At 38.6% G+C, this 16808-nt stretch overlaps 1 protein-coding gene across 1 annotated transcript in view; it reads left to right on the top strand.

Moving 5' to 3' along the window:
- PHEX (phosphate regulating endopeptidase homolog X-linked) overlaps positions 1 to 16808 on the top strand; it is a 103338-nt gene that overhangs the window by 30019 nt on the left and 56511 nt on the right. Inside the window, exons 7-11 of the mRNA XM_026062860.1 lie at positions 119 to 235; positions 3074 to 3157; positions 3470 to 3615; positions 10448 to 10541; positions 13988 to 14116. Coding sequence (XP_025918645.1) covers positions 119 to 235; positions 3074 to 3157; positions 3470 to 3615; positions 10448 to 10541; positions 13988 to 14116 — 570 coding nt within the window. The remainder of the gene's footprint in view (positions 1 to 118; positions 236 to 3073; positions 3158 to 3469; positions 3616 to 10447; positions 10542 to 13987; positions 14117 to 16808) is intronic.

The following is a 16808-nucleotide window of genomic DNA, read 5'->3' as shown; positions in this document are numbered from 1 at the left end:
ACAGGCCTAAAAGTGTAAGGTATTCTATTCCTTACTGTATCTGTGCACTTGCGGCTTACTGCTACAGCTGTGTTCAAGAGCAAATCCAGTCATCATTTCACTCTTTTTTTCTTTGCAGTACCGAGATGCCTTTTTGCAGTTCATGGTTGATACAGCAGTGCTTCTGGGTGCAAATGCTTCACGAGCTGAGTCTGATATGAAGTCAGTTCTAAGACTGGAAATTAAAATAGCTGAGGTTGGTAACTTTCTTATGTGGGATTGAAACTAGCTTTAAAAACAAAGTGCAATCCTGTTGCAAAGTTGCAAAATAGAAAGTCATTATATCAACCACCTTAGCAATAATATTTTTTGGAAGGAGAAGGAAAAGAGTGAAACCTATTAAAAAAAGGAAGAGTGAAAAGCCCAAAACAAAACAATCTTCCTGCATTACTTAATTGTGAAACTCATTATTTTATTCTGGAGGGAAAAAAAGCCCTAACAAAACTAACCAAATACATTTGGTCCTTTGAAATGTTAGTATTAATCCTGAATTTGGACAGAATTTGAGTCCCTGTTGTGCAGCTGATGCTACATTACCATCTATTCAAGAAGCAGACTGTGTTGATTCTCTGAGGCACAGTCTAAAAGTAGTACAAGATTGATGTAGGACATTGGCACTTCCTAATGAAAGGATGGTGATTTCAACAGTACCACAGTTAGTTCCTGAACTGCTTTCTTGGGGTACCCTGGGGGAGAGGACAAGAAACTCCAAGAGTTTTAATTTATGGGACCAAGCTGATTTTAGCAAAGCTAAAGCAGATTTATACCTGGCACTCAGTGACTGACTGATTTACTCAGCCATATTTTTGCCCCTTTGTGGAGTTTAATTTAGGACCGTTGCAGGCTAAAACAGCATTTCTGCTTCCCGGTATGCATGTGTTAGTATGTCTGCTGCAGGAATTGAAAATCCCCTAATGTTTCTTCTTCTCCCAAAGCTGGAGAGAAGAATTTCTCTCAGTGCTGAAGCCAGCAAAAGTTGGGGCATACTTGACACTGATGTGCAGAATTGACAGCTGAGCTGAGGATTTCTTTGTATTGTCAAGGAAAGAAGCTATCTTTCCTATTGTCCCCTGTGAAATGCTGGGTCTGCTGTTACTAGAGAAGGCTGTTGTTCAGGACAGGTGATGCAGTGGAAAAATGACTCTTGCCTGGGTTCTGCTTTTGGCGTCGAAAGGAGGAAAGGCAGTAATACTTTTTAACGGTGTCTCTGCAGAACTGAGGGCCATCCACAGTGGTAGTAAATCAGTGTGTTTCCATCTCTCTGCTGAAAGCAGAGCCGAAATCTTGTCAAACCTTTACATAAAGCCCAATATTTAGCTTCAATTATTTAGCACCACAGTCCACCGTATAACCTGTCTGGTACTAATGGTCAAATACTTCTCTGTGACCTAGTAGACTGGAAAAACAGGAAATGTTTGTTCTGTTTTAGCAATGTGATAAGAAGATGCATTGCTACCTCTGATAGCTCCAATGCTTTACTTGACAAATGTCTTACAGAGCTTTAATCCACAGATTTAGTGTACATGTGAAGTGCCACATAAGATGACATGGATCATGTAACAGTCCTCCAGGTTAGTAGGGCATATCTTTATGGAACAAGTCATACTACCTCACAGTTATCTAATTTCCCTTTAGTATGAAAAATCCCCCTAAAATATGTTCAGATATTAGGCATAAATCCAGGGACATGGATTGTTACGTGTTTCCTAATGAGCACAATAGATTGTGTAAACATCTTAGTGTGATTTCAAGACAGACCATCCTGTTTGTTGTCGCTTGGGCTTTTACTATACCCCATGTTCCTTTGTATTCATTTTAAGTGAACATACATAAAGGAGGACTTGTGTGCAAACTCAGGAAGAGAGACATCAAGAATAAGGCAAGATGCTCTGGACATAGGAAGGAGCGGCATACTTGGGTAGAGCTTGTTGTGTACAAGGAAGATTTCAGGTAGATTTGAATTACTGGAGCAAGTGAGAAAATTTGGGGAGAGGAAGGGAGCAAGTGGGTTCAAGAAGAGTTTAAAGATTTGTCCAATAAATGTGATTTGCAGAAAGGGAGAAGAAAGTCATATTTTTTCTGTATGGCTTAAGCAACAGTAAAACCGCAGACGTTTACTGTAGAAATTTTGTTGAAAAACTGCCAATTGTCTAGTTAGTCTGGCATCAACCTCTGTGTCCTGTTTAAACTGTCCAGTGTAAAGCCTGTTGTATAGGATTTACCTTAGAGCTGGGCTGGAATTACCATCAGGAATTCTTGTATCTCTTGAGCAGTGAGAAAATTTTGAGCTATATCTATTATTTGGTCTGTTTCTCTATTATGGACCAAACTGCCGTCTTGGAATCTGAATGTCCCTTGTCATTTATAAGTGAACTTACTTTATATTTAGGATTTCTTTTGCTATGTCCTTGGACTTTGGCACTGCAATTGCCAAAGACCCTGAGATCTGGCTCCTCTGCTCATGCAGATGAGAAGCCTGGCTGGGGAGCACTTTAGCTCATGTGTGGCCTATATACCCTGGTTTCCTGCTATGGAAATCAGGATACTGGGGCAAAAGAGGGAGAAATTGGAGCTGTTCCACCAGAAGGGATCAGACCATAGCAGGGTGCATGTTCAGATCCAAGAGATGAAAAGTATTCCCAGCATCCCCATCTCAGATTTGACCTTTAATGCTATATAGTTTTGAGTTGGTTTCTATTTGCGATGACAGGATGAATGAGTATTAATGGATTAGGTGTGTTCTCTTAGGAATCCACAAGCATTTCTGTAGACCAGTTTAGCTCTAATTATACCAAAGTGTTCAAAGGAGACATGTGGCTAATTAAATACCCCAGAAATGAGTCAAACTGACAGTGAACCATGTTCCACCTCTCCTAGTTAATTGCCATCTTCAGAGAGATAACGCCATGAATGCTTGGAAGATGAGTGGTGAGATAGTTCTACACTAGGGTTGTGATGGACAGTGATGGTGTAAGAGTGGATCCTTGGAAGATAATCCTTGTTTTCATTGCTTTTTTTTTTTCCCCCTCTCCAGATCATGATTCCATATGAGAATCGAACCAGTGAGGTGATGTACAATAAAATGAATATATCAGAGCTTAGTGCCATGATTCCACAGGTTAGTTGGGGATAATTGCAAAATTATTCTTTTAATGTCTGACCTATATAATTAAAGTTGCTTTTCGTGTGCAGAGAGCAGCATTTTAAAGGAATAACACTAGGAATATGTGTTATCAGTTATAACATCTGTTCTTTTAAATACAGTTGCAACTTTACTGAAGTTTGAAAACAGTTGTAATGACAAAGTGTTATAGTTCCTAATTTTTTAATAAGCAAAGCTCTGAAGCCATTAGTCTCAAACATGTGAGTTAGTTAATTTATCATTTCTCTTCATAAACTGCTTTAACCAGCCTTTTCTTTGTCATTTCAGTTTGACTGGCTGGGATACATCAAGAAGGTGATTGACACTAGACTCTATCCTGAGCTTAAAGATATAGGTCCTTCAGAAAACGTGATTGTCCGCGTTCCCCAGTACTTCAAAGATTTATTCAGGATACTAGAAAATGAAAGGAAAAAGTAAGGATCCTATGATGGTTTCACCCTTACTTTTGAGGGGACGTCAAATGCTGGACACTTTCTGTTTTTTTCAGGTGCCCCAAATGTTCTTGGAATTGAGACTTTATTTAGACAAAGGTCTGCTTGGTTTTGTCTGAATGAGGAGTTAGCTATTAGCTTGTGTGTAGTAAAAGTACCTTTCRAGCACCTTTTTCACTTGAAAGAAAACAGAGGTTGCAGTAAAGCTGCTCTTTGCAGATGGGTTCAGCCTCTCATGCTTGTGTAGGTTTACACAAGCTTGTGTAGGTTGTGTAGGYTTGTGAAATCATTTACTTCTGTAGAATATGGCTGTAAAATGCAAGTAGCTCAGATTAGACTTATTGGACATGTGCTTTGCACAGGGAAGCAAGACAGCTGTGGGCAAGGTGATGAAAAAGTATATGTGAAGATGACATCCCATTTGGAAACATCTCTTTGTTGATAGCATCTAAGTGGTTTCTGTGATACTTTGCTCTCTGCTGCTGTGTGTTGCTGACCTTTTTAAAAATGCTAGAATGTTGTCTCCAAAAAATCATTCTTTGTTCGTTGTATGGTGTGGTCACAACTAAATTTATAGTTCATAAAAAAAAAAAAAAAGGAATAGTTCAGAAGCATTGTTCTTATATTGTTGCTCTATGCCTCCAATGACAGAATGTTYACATGAATTCATAGCACTTGTAAAAATGGCAAGCAGATCAAACAGTAATAAAAATAAAAATAACTGTTTATTCTGCCTCCAGATCATGGAACAGCCTTACTTTGTAAAATTCAGACAAATATCTGTAGTGTGCCACCACTTTCAATCTACTGAAGAAAGTCTTCTGAATGGGCTGGGATGTCCGTGCCTTGTATCTCAAAGTTAGTTATATCAATGGGGATAAAATGATGATTTAGAGGATGCACATGTAGCAAGACAACAGAATAATTTACTCCCTGTGTAAAAATACACATCCATGCAAATATGTTCTATAACCACAAAGTAAACACACTGAGGCTTTTTCCGTTTGGGTCTTATCCAAGGAAAAATTGGCTCTGAGTATTAAAGAGGAGTTAACCCAGCCTGTGTGTCATGGCAGAGGGAGGCTGGAGTCATGACCAGCAAGAATGGCCATGCCCGTCTTCAGGGAAGCTCAGGACCAGCTTCCTGGTCGCTTCCCAAAGGGTGGGGAGAATGGGCAAAACCACTGTCCRATTTCCAGTATATTCAGGCTGTGTATCTTGTAGCTGATAAGGGTTTATGTGAACCGACATTATAGGCGTATTCTGCTCAGTCTTGCCCTAAGATAATTGCATCATAAAATGTTAGAAACAGCAAATAATAGAATGCTAAACTAAACCCAAGTAGACTTCAAATTCTTGTACATAAAATCCATCCAAAGAGTCACTGCATAATAACAAATACCATGTTTATCTATTAGCTGATAATGTTCATTACTTAAAATGTCATAGTTTGCTCCAGAAGTAACCTCGTTATCCAGCTTGAGAAAATTAGGAAATCTTATTAATGCAAACTCCTAACAATGTAGCCTTAGCATTTGCCTCTAGGGTAAATTCTAAAGGCTTAACAATGACTTTTTCTTATGTGTAATCCCATTTGTCATTCTCCATAGGATGTTTAAAAGGTTAAATTAATGCAAACAACATAAATTTGATTTGTCATGGTAAATATTTCTACAGATAAATTCCTAGTAAAGCATTCCAAAATCTTAGACTTGCTTCAGTGATTAGAATATGAATTAATTTCTGAATCGCTTCAGGAGWTTCAGCATCATTAGGAGAGGCAGTCGAATATTTGGAGGTGTTACTGTGGATTTAAATACGCTTTTACTTTGACTGAGTTCATATTCTTTTCAGTCACAAAGCTTGTATTCCTAAATTGTACTTTTATTCCAGCACCTTTTGTGCCCCCTTCGCAGATGAGCACCCTGCTGGCATAGGCACTGTTCAAATGTGGAACAAAAAGATGGTTCCCACCGCAGTGATCAGGAGATCTGCTCGGTAAAGTTTGTTTCAGAGCAGGGAAGAATGGAGTGAAAATTAAGTCTGGCTGCAGAAACAATTCTCTGTGATGGAAGTGTCAAGTCATACGGACTCACAAATGACATCCTAAAAACCGTTCCCTCAGAGAACCTGCTAAACAACTTTAAATCATTAAATCGTTCCCATTGCAGTGTTAACTAGGAAAGAGCACGTAAGCAGGGTGCAGAGCGAATTTCATAGAATCTGCCTGTTTTTTACTGGGTAACGCCTTGGAATATAATCAAGTTACTGCACTGAGCTTGAAATGTGTGGCTGCAGTGTGGTACAGACGTAACCTGGACTATCTCAAATTCCCAAGCTAGGGCACGGCTGTGAGCCTAGCCCAGGAGCACGACCCTCTGTTGCAGGCCACCCAAGAAGCTGAATATCTAGCCTTCACTAAGCCTGGGCTAGCTAGTTTAAAGTCACCTCGGGAATTCAGTGCGGAAGTAATTCACACCTTCTTCGTAAGAAGTCTTCAGTGATTTCTCCAGTGTACTGACTAATTTTTACTGGCATCTCTATCTATTAGAGGAAGAAAAGGCATATTGTGGAGAAATAGATGTAGCTCTGATATAAGTAAAATAATGGCACAGCCGCAGCATAGCTGTGCCCTGCCTGTTATTTCCCTTCCCGGTTACCTGTGTGCTGGTGCATTATAGCAGAGCAATAARTAGGATTCAGTAGAAGTGTGTCCTCGTTACAGAGGCCTTTGCAGCTGTTGTAGGAAGCAGTTTTACAATTCTTGTGGATGTCAGAAAGAATAACTGGTTTCCTGTTGCTGATATTACTGTGTCTTTGCAGTATGGGGCAAGTAACATAGATGTACAAATCTAGAAGTACGCTGCAATTCCTGCAGTATAAAGAGGAAACTTTTTTTAGAAAGGGATGAGGGCACTAGATTTCCTCAGTGGTCCTCAGCTGCCTCTGAAAAATTAGTTGGAGTGCTAAGGTAGAATTATTTAGCTTGAACTTGTGCCTTTAGCAGTACAGACAGAGGTTTTTAAGTAGTTATAATTTGATTCACAACTTAACTGTGCATACAAAATTTAAGCAGATCTCAAAATTTGTATRGGGGATCTATTTTTATTAAAATGTCAATTAATTTGTCATCTGTCTGATACTAAATCTATCCTCTTTATTGTCACTTTATTTGTGGATTAAAATATTACAAAGTCATAGAATTTTACATGCGTAACCTACTTTATTCCCAGACAGGATACAGCATTCCTTAACAGATATTCGTAAGTGCTGGTATAATTTTAACTGTCCCAGCAAACAAGCTCTCTACCACTTCCTTTGGGAGTGTGTATCACAATAACAGTCATCTTGGTTAAGAAAGAGTCAGCCTACACTTCTCTCTGTAACGATCGTTTCAAAGTTAAAATAGGGGACTATGTACTGTAATCTTCCCAAAGGTTACAACAACAAGCGCTCTAGTCTCATCGGAAGTGTAGACGGGATTTGTGTGTTTTGTTTTGGTGTTGTATTTCACTCCATGTGAAGAGGTCAACTTCTGTGAGCCTCAGTGACCTTATTTGTGGAATTGGGATGAAAATTACTCTAAAATATGAACTGCAGGCATTTTATAACTGAAAAGTTTTTAAAACCAAATGAAGCCATTCAATATTTTTAAGTTTATATAGTTGGCCAAAAAGGCAAAATAAACATGCTAAAAAYAGGTAAACAGATTCAGTTAAAATATGAATCGTTTTGAAAATAATAACAAATAAACATTCTTCTGGGCTTTGAAATGAAAWTTTTCCTGTTGTGTTGTATATATTTTATGCATCTATGGATTCTAGTGTGTTTACAGTCAGGAATTATTACAATCTCATCAGAGAGCTTGGATTTGGGTGGTGTCAGCTCTCTTTACCTGCCCAAATTAAAATAAACCCCAATTAATTGTGGGATATTTCCTGAAATTGATACCTTCCTTCATCACTTATCTCTGTTACAAAGCTTTTTGAATTATCATTGATATTTGTGGCTTTGCATAAGTCACCTTTTCAAAATTTATCCTTTACAAATTCAATCATTCATTCACTACCAATTTGAACAATGTTCCCCAGCTTGGAGGTAAGGATAAACACCTCCAAATACAAACAGGAGCACACAGAAGGGAGAACTGATTTTTTTGGTTGGCTTTTTGTGACATGGAATTGCTTCATGATAGTGGTCTACTTCATTCAGGTCTTTTACCTAAAACTTTTGATGGAAATGAAGTCTTTAAACCTTGTAATCTGTAGGACTCATATAAATACTGTTTTAGATTCACAGAATTGCTTTCTAATAAACTGAAGGATTTGGTAGCTGCTGCAGGAGCATGGATGCCAGCCAGCTCTGCTGAAATACCTGTGGCACATAGTTGTGAAGCTGTGGAATTTAGGTCATTTACAAAACAAACCAGAGCTGAAATCTTTTAGGGTATTTTACTGTCAATGTTTAAAGGTGAAAATGTATGTCTTTCTGCTATTGTTGCTTAGGTTGGAATGCATCTTTAATGAGCCTAAGCATTATCTCAAAATGGTTTGATCATTTAGTCACAGCTAACTGTGCTGGCTGCTGTAGCATGTACTGTGCTATAAATGTGGTATATTATTCATGCTAAAAAGCATTTGTCAGATATATTTTATGATTATTGTGCGGATTTGCATGTGCTATGAGATAAATCTGGATCCTAAAGGAGGGGACATGCCTAGTGTTTTGTGGCGAGCCTAGCGTTACACCCTGAGTTGCATGGGAYGAATTTATACCTGAGAGCCTAGGAAATGAGGTGGGAGAAGGATGCACGTTTGCCATGGTGCTCTCTCTTTCTGTGTGTGCTTTGTGAAAGCCTCTCCGTGGTGAGAGGGATGATGAGCAGTGTAAAAGGCAGGACTTGCAGCAATTTGCTCATCCTCTAAAGCTGCTGCCAGTGGCACCAAATGCTAGTGGTTGTTAAGAGCCTGTCTTTGTGCTGACGGTTAGCTAGTTAGTGGCAGCAGTAGTGTGGTGACAGTTAGTGGTTGTACTCTGTAGTTTTTCTGTTTGAGCTGGGTTCACCGTATTTCTAACCTTGCAGAATACGTGAGCTTAACCAATTAGTAACACACATGCTTTGCCCAGACCGTCACTGGATGTGCAACTGTAGCACAGCTATACACGAATATGCAAACTTGCACTGACTTCAGTCTGGCTCTTGCACTAGCTTCAGTCTGGCTAGAACAGCTCACAGCAATACCCCAGATCAGGCGGTGTTATGGACTGCATGCCTTCCCAAGCTGCACATCTCTGTGCCTGGCCAGAAAGCCATGTTTTCATGCTGTTTGTACCTATACCAGTGCAGAGACAGCCACACGTGTGCTCTCTGTGGTGAAATCCCACTTGGATGGCTGCGCTCAGCCAGAGGGACTAGGGTGTGATGTGCTCAGTCATTAATAGACAATATTCTGCTTCAACCTGCCTTAAGCCTCTCCATTCTCAGCTCCCCAGCTCAGGGACCAAGAGTTTAAGCTTGCAGCAGTAGCATATCTTGAGCCGGAGGCTTGTGTAGGTAGATCGGAGCTAGGTTAGCGGCAAAATTCAAGTTACGGCTCAGGTGAATGCCGGTGTGCAGACAAATTCCCACAAAATGAGTTTATAACCAGTTACAATCCAGGTAGGGGATGCATCCATAAGTGAAGCTAATGGAGTGATACTGTGCGAACAGCTACACTGCTTCACTCCTACAGGGACCGAAGGCTGAAGAAATGGATGTTTTAGAAAGGAATTTGTTCAGACAGTTCATCACAGCATCTTCTGGTGCAAAGGAGCAATTTCCTCCATACAGAAGAGTCTTTGTGACCTGCCTAAAATGTTATGCAACMCTCGGTGTACAGCAAACAACTAGCCATAGCTTTAGAGCAATGACTATTGTTGAAAACTATGTTATCTATAAGGCAAAATGAGCATAATATATTTAGGCCATTAGCAAGCTTGTTTTTGAGACTGTGTGAAGTTGAATGGCTTATTTTGCAGTGCACTTTTGCCTCATATGGCCACTGCTGAGCATGAAGATAGCTCAGTTTTGGCTAGATAAATCCTCTAGTTAAGCGCTTCAAGTTTTAAAAAGGAGCATGGGTGTCAGGTCTCCTGGGAAGTTCCAACAAGTTCTTCCTGGCTCTCTCAGCCTCAGTTCATATGAGATTCTTGCTACTGAGAATTCCCTTTTTGTTATTTCAATTATCTATCTTTAAAACATGAGTGGTAATACTTAATATATTAACTCTGTGGCTAGTAAGTTTTTTTTTAAAGCAAACTGATATCTTCTAATGAAAAGTACAAATATGAGTTAATGGTAGTACCTAGAATATATGGGATGGACAATTATTTATTTTGTTTCATGGTTACCATTTTCCCGTCCTAGTAATGAGGAAAGATAACATTCACTTTGATTTACAAGAGAAAAATATCTTTTCTTTGCTGTCTCTCCATAAAATTTGTATGCAATTACTATTATGACACAGTTCTTGCCACTCATATGGAAAACATCTCCATGAAAAAAAAACATTACCCAAAAATGACATACTGGGAGACAGACTCATTATAAATATCCTCTAGAAGACGGTTATCACTATGCAATTATACATTAACTGGCTGCCATCACACAAATTCTTCTGTGTAATAGGGATTTATCAATTTGGTCATCACTCATTAATTTTCAAGGTGAAGTTTCTATCATTCAGTTTGAATTTTTGTAGAGATATTTCTGTGGGTGCTTTCCAGTGCATCATATGCATTTAAATGTCTGATAAAAATATGTCTAATTTAACAGGACTGTTGCCAATTATCTGGTGTGGAGGATGGTTTATTCAAGGTTATTTAACCTCAGCAGACGCTTTCAGTATCGGTGGCTGGAATTTTCTCGGGTAAGTTAATGCTTTTTTAGTATTTACAGTGGTACTACTGTCCGCACTATTGTTTTCCATTATAGCTGCTGTTTTGCATTGCTTATACCTTTGTGAAACATGAAGTGTTTTCCATGCTGAATACACTTCTCGAGTAATTTTTGGGGGGTAAGGGGAACAGATTTCATTTAAAACAATTAAGCCATATATATTCTTGTGTATTATACTAAAGAAAAATATGTCCTTTAGAACAGGCTAAGAATTTTTGAGACCTCCCCTTCAAAAAACTTAATTTTTTAATGGTATTGAACCAGAAACTTGAAAGTTGGAAAGTTTTTGAGTTTTGTGCCAGGTCTGTGACCTGTGCTATTCCTGCAAAGGGTCAAACGCATTTGGCCAAAATCTAAGCTTCTGAAAAACAACTACTTTTACGCATGCRTGAAAACAGCTGTGATAAAGCAAAACTTTAAGATTTCATCTTCTCTGAGCTTGCTCAAACCTCTTTCACACTCTAATGCCAGCTATACATGAATTGTAACACAAATATACATGAGCCATTTCCACAGAGAAGCTGTTCAGGTACCTTCCAACTCAGGGCTACAGAAGCCCCCCAAACCCAAGCATTATAGTTGCTGCCCCAAGCCATGGCATCAGAGCTAATTAGCTATTAATTAATATAGGCATTTATATATAAAACCGACATACTTGATTAAAAATCACAGTGATGATCTTGTGGACACTGTGAGGGCTCTTTAAGCAAACCGAGGCTGAAACTACACCTGAAAAGGTGCTTTGCCTCCTCGTTGTCCACAAGGAAAGGCAAAAGGCTATGCAGACAGCTTATTGTTGGTTTAGAAGGTGAGCTTTTTGTTTGTTGTAATGAAAATTATCTGTTTGGTGACAGTGTGACAACAGGAGGCTGTTCTCCTCTCATCATGGTGCTGCTGGTGATCTGGCATGGCAGAATGGGTGCTCTGTCCTCCCTGGCCAGACATGCAGATGGTCCATAGTATCTTTCCTGAGTAGCACTGGAATAGTTTTGAGTTGACCAAATACCTAAAAATAAACTCCAATAGCTTGTTGAAAACTACACAAGAAAAGGCAGGCTCTCATACTTTTGAAATCGTGTTCAAATCACTCTTGTTAAAGATGCCATGTTCTTTATGCAAAAAGGTGAGAAATTGGCTGTCAGAACCACAGCCATAAGTGTCCCCCCTCCTGGGATGTTTCTTGTTAGCCAGGTAAAATAGACCGTTGACCATCAACCAGTCTGGGAGAGTAATATTGTTATATATTGCTCTCTGTAATATATACTAATATATTACATACTAATGTAACACTATATACTATATAGTGCAGGCAGAAAAATCCTTGGAAGCCCCTAGGCTTTAGGTATTGTGCTTTTTGATATGCTAACTAGCTGCTGTCATTTCTCTGGGTACTTTCTGTAGAAGCTAAGGGAAAAATCTAATTCAAGTTGATTTAATGCTTATTAACATAATGTCTTCACGGTTTCATGTAAGTGGTTGTGAAAGCTTGGGAACAGCACAGTAAGGGCAGTGAGTCAGCAGCACGTTCCCCTTATCTGCCTCTGGGACCTGGAGCTGTAGAGTTAGTTAAGTGCAGTGAACAGCAATAGCTAATAGTTAATAGCTATAGTTAAGTGCAGTGAACAGCTCAGGGAAACAGATTTCATAGGTCAGCAGAATGGCAGGACGTGAAAAACGGAGGTCCAAGGCAAACTTATTGTTGAGCAGACTTGTTTAGCCAGAGGCTGGAGGACCAAAGCCACACAAGTGTTTCAGCATTATAAAGAGGACCCACTGACCTCTTGCCAGAGAAGTGAAGAAAACATTGAATGGCTAGTAAAAAGACATGTCCACAAGATTGAATCAGTGACCCTTAAAGTGAAGGATATATTTTATTGGTTCATTCATTACTTCAGTGAGCCTCACATGTCATAAGCGTAATATTTTTTTTCACCATCTTCTCATTTTCTRTCAGTGGCTTTTACATCTTAAGCGTAAAAATCTTGGCATCAAGACATTTAAACTAGCTGTCATTTTGCAAAGAGAGGGGAAAAAGAAATAACAAAACTTCAGAAACTTCAGATTGAGAAATAGGACAAACCTGCTGACTCTAGAGAAGGTGCCTTGACTGTCAAATCAGCAGCTCCTCTGCGTTGGCTATTTGAGTTCTAGCAAATGTGCAGTGGCTCTTGGGGAGATCAGTTAATTGTGTTGTGGAGCTCTGAATTGACTGGGAGGGCTCAAAACCTACTATTTATAGTCACTGTTGCTACCTGGAGTACTGCATTTTAGAGTGGACCATTAATATTAGGAGGATGTTTTTGAGGGAGTTCTAGTTGGCTGTTGTAATATAAATATCAATAAACCAGCTGAAAGATTTAATCTATTCTTCTCAGCTCTATTTTTATTGGTTGCCCAGCCTGTGTCGCATTTCTGCCCTCTTTATGGTCAAACCTCCCTCATAATAATAGTAATTATTATGTTGTAATGATAATGTGTCACACTCTAAAAGTCAGCTCTGTCTCCTGAATTTCTGTGCCTGATGCATAGACAGAGCTTTTGGAAGGAATTTCAAGCTCTGATGACTAATGCTATGACTACCCTCGCTCCCCTGCATCAGAAAAAAAGCTCCATTGTGGTTTTGTTTGGACTCTGGAGAGAAATTTTCTTGGTTATGTTTTTTTGAGTGCTGTGATATATATATCTATATAATCTATAAATATAAATAAATAAATATATATATATATCACAGCACTCTTTCCATATATATATATATATATATATATATAAAGGTTGAAGGATTTGGAAAAGGAGTTTATTTTCATATTTGGCTCTGTTTAGAAAACTATTATCTTATTATATATTGGTTTGCCTAATGTGGTTTTCTTATAAAAGCAGTGTTCTTTCTGTCATTGAAAATCTATTAGTGCACGTACAGTATTAATAAAAGCATTTGTAAATGCAGTTCGCTGGTATGAGTCATTGATTAAGCTTAATTACAGACAATATGATGGAGAAAATCAATTTTTGAACTACCAAAATATCTGACCTTCAGTAGCTGAGGGTTGAGCTAGTCTGGAATTTTCCAATGAAATCTTTTCCTGCTGGGGAAAAAAAACAGATCCAAAACCTTGGATGTGTCGCAGAGACACTACCAAGATTAGTCTAAAGTTAGCACTTGTGTAGCTCTTCCTATTAGTAAGTCTCTAAGTCTAGTCTTCCTAAGTCATTACTGCTGTATTGTTTCTAAAAAGTTTGAATTTTTATAACTCTTGGGTCTTAAAGATATGTCTTAACAGTTGATGAAAATAGAAATAACTGTAAAGTAACATTGCTATCGTTTCTTTTTGATAGCTGTCTGACAAATGTGCTTTAGACACAGACTTGCTCTCCTTAAACAATATGATGATGTGACCTGTTACATGCCCCTGCCAACAGGTAATCCATGGAACCACAACTTTACTGCCTCAGTGGGATAAATGTGTGGACCTTGTTGAAGGTGCGCTCCCTTATGTTGTGGGTAAGATGTTCGTGAATGCCCATTTTCAAGAAGACAAGAAAGAAATGGTGAGTCCTCCTAGTCAAGGAGAAAAATGAATAAATATCAAGAACTGTCACCTTTCTATCCATCTGGGCACAGCCCATTCTTTCCACAGGGGGTCCTCCAGACAAATATGTAGCCAAACCAAAACTGGGTTGAATTTTCACCACTAATTTGCATACATAGTGACAAATGATGGTGGTCAGGAACAGTGCTAGGGGTATTCATGCGAAAAGGTTTAGTATAACTAGTGTAATTTAGTATCATAGAGTTCTGTGGACTTTGTTTACTGAGTAAGTAAACTGTGGTCAAGATTTCTCTACTTCAGGGCCTACCCTCTTAAAGCTGACTACACTGCACATGTAGTCAGAACAAGAAAACTGTGTATGATGTCTTCCTCGAAATAAGGGAGGCCTAGAGCCATATACTGAGCATTTCTATTTATGATTCAGGACTGTTTCACTTGGCAGTGAAGGAAAGTATTCTTCCACACTGCTGAGTCCAGAGTTTAGCTTTTAGCTAGACTTATCCTCACCGTAAAACTTCAAGCATTGCTATGTTCTCGCTTCCCTTAATAACATTTTCAAATGATTAATTACCCTTCACAGTCAGTTATGACTTATTTCTCATTCATAATTTTCTCATAGGATTTTTCAATATCTGCTTTTCCAGCTATTGATTTCCCAACAGTGATCAGTTTAAAATTAACTAATATAGGTATTGAACTTAGTTCTTAGTGCAGGAGTGGCACAACCATTTAAGAAACATGTGAAAAAGCATCCTGCCTTGGGAGAGAGAGCTCTGCAATAGTCCTGCACAGCCCTGGCTCACTAGTTTGTCTGACTAGTTTGACCATTTCCTCAGTCCTATCTAGAGATAGTTGCTGATTACTCTCAAAAGCCGGACTCCCTTTTAGACAGACCAACACACTGATTTGATTTTGCAAAGTCTTTATGCTATGTATTTCCCTTTCAGGTTTGTATTTCTTTTGTTAGATTCCTTTCCTCTCTGAGATCTAGCTTTTCAGTTCCCTGATTCCTTATGGCATTTGCATTGTGCTATTTGCCAATTCATTGGCAAAGACATTTCTGAGATATTAAATAGTATGACCTCTGTGCAGGATGGGGAGAGAAGGACTATAAGAAATGTACCCTTTATTGAGGGACAAACATTTTTTCATGTGTGTATATATGTGAGGGAATATTAAGGGAAGCAGAGAGAAGTAGAGAATGGTTTTCTGTTGAAATGTGACCTAATGAAAGTATCTCTTAGGATATAAATTCCTTTCAGACCAAATCTTTTGAAAAACTATGGAGTCTGAATTCACAGTGGCATCCATAGCAAGCAATGAGTATAAAATTTATAGTACAGATCACAAAATTCAGACTTACAGTGAACTGTCCATGGAGATAAAAATTAAATGCAGGTGAAATTTGTTGCAATCCTTTTAGAAGTGTGTTTTTCAAGTTAATCATTTTTGTTATTATCATTTTTGTTTCACAGGTTTTCAGTTCTATTCCTCTTTCTTAAACACTAAGGAAACATTTGAAAAAAATGCTCGGATTTGTACAGATTTTTTTTTACTGGCTCATGGAACGTAGCTGTCTATGATAAGCAAATCCTTAGTTATGGTTAGTGCATGTTTTTTTTTTCCCCAGGTTTTGTTACCATTGTTTCATACCTTGGCTACTTCTGCCTTCCTTTTTATCAAGAAAGACATTATTTGTGTCTAAATATAGCACTGTTTCTAACCTACAGTGCCTGCAGTGTTTCTTACAGCTACGCCTGAGCAGTTCCCGTAATAACTTTGATAGCAGGAATAGGTTTCTCCTCCAGCCCCCTGTAGCTACAGCTGGTGCATAAAGCCTAAGTGTACGCCAGAGCCCAGCTGCAGAGCTTGAGTTTGAACTTGTAACCTCCAAATACAGGGAGTTCACCTCATTAATGCACTAAGGTATTTGAATCAGTGCTCTGTCATCAATATCTTTAAGTTATCCTATTCCCTGGGATGCAGTTCACTGTGAATGTTGACTGTTTAGTCATATTTAATGCTACCTGTTCCAGTTGTCCCATATTGTCTCTAAAAATGAGGAAACGTTTTTTGAAAAAGGAAGAAAAAATGAATAAGCAAAAGAGCTTTTCTATGTTTTGTCTGGTTTCACCACAAATAAAGAACAGTTTCAGATTAAAACATACATGCAGATTAGAACATACATAAATGACAATTTAGCTGAAGGTAGCATTACTTTCCAGGGCTTAGCCCCCACCATTCCTGACATTTCAGAGCTACCAGATCTGCAGATTAAAATTATATAATCTTTGGTACTTGACATTTCATTTTTTTTCTAAATGTAACATAACTGATAACACAAAGATCCAGTAAGTCTTTGCAAAATGATTATCTATCGTGCTGTGTGCTATCTCAGCTCTGGTTCTGTCCATGATAAAGGATTTCAGCAACTGCTGAATCCCCCTGAACTGCTTCCCTCTCACAGTATTTATAGTGGTTATCTGTGTCATGAGGGTCATCTATTGATAAAAATAGAAGCAGCTGACTCCATATACCTTTGATCTGCGCCACCAGACAGATGCATAGGCCTGAGGACATTTCTGCTCTTTAGACCAGCATTATGATTCTCTTAGCCGTGAGATTTGTTCTCTGTCATTTCAGGGCTTTCTTCTTCTTCTTTTCTTTTCTTTTCTTTTCTTTTCTTTTCT

This window comes from Apteryx rowi, unplaced genomic scaffold, assembly GCF_003343035.1.
Source record: "Apteryx rowi isolate R43461 unplaced genomic scaffold, aptRow1 scaffold_194, whole genome shotgun sequence".
NCBI lineage: Eukaryota > Metazoa > Chordata > Aves > Apterygiformes > Apterygidae > Apteryx > Apteryx rowi.
Note: the sequence above shows the minus strand (reverse complement) of the source record. Positions and strands in the feature narration are given on the sequence as shown.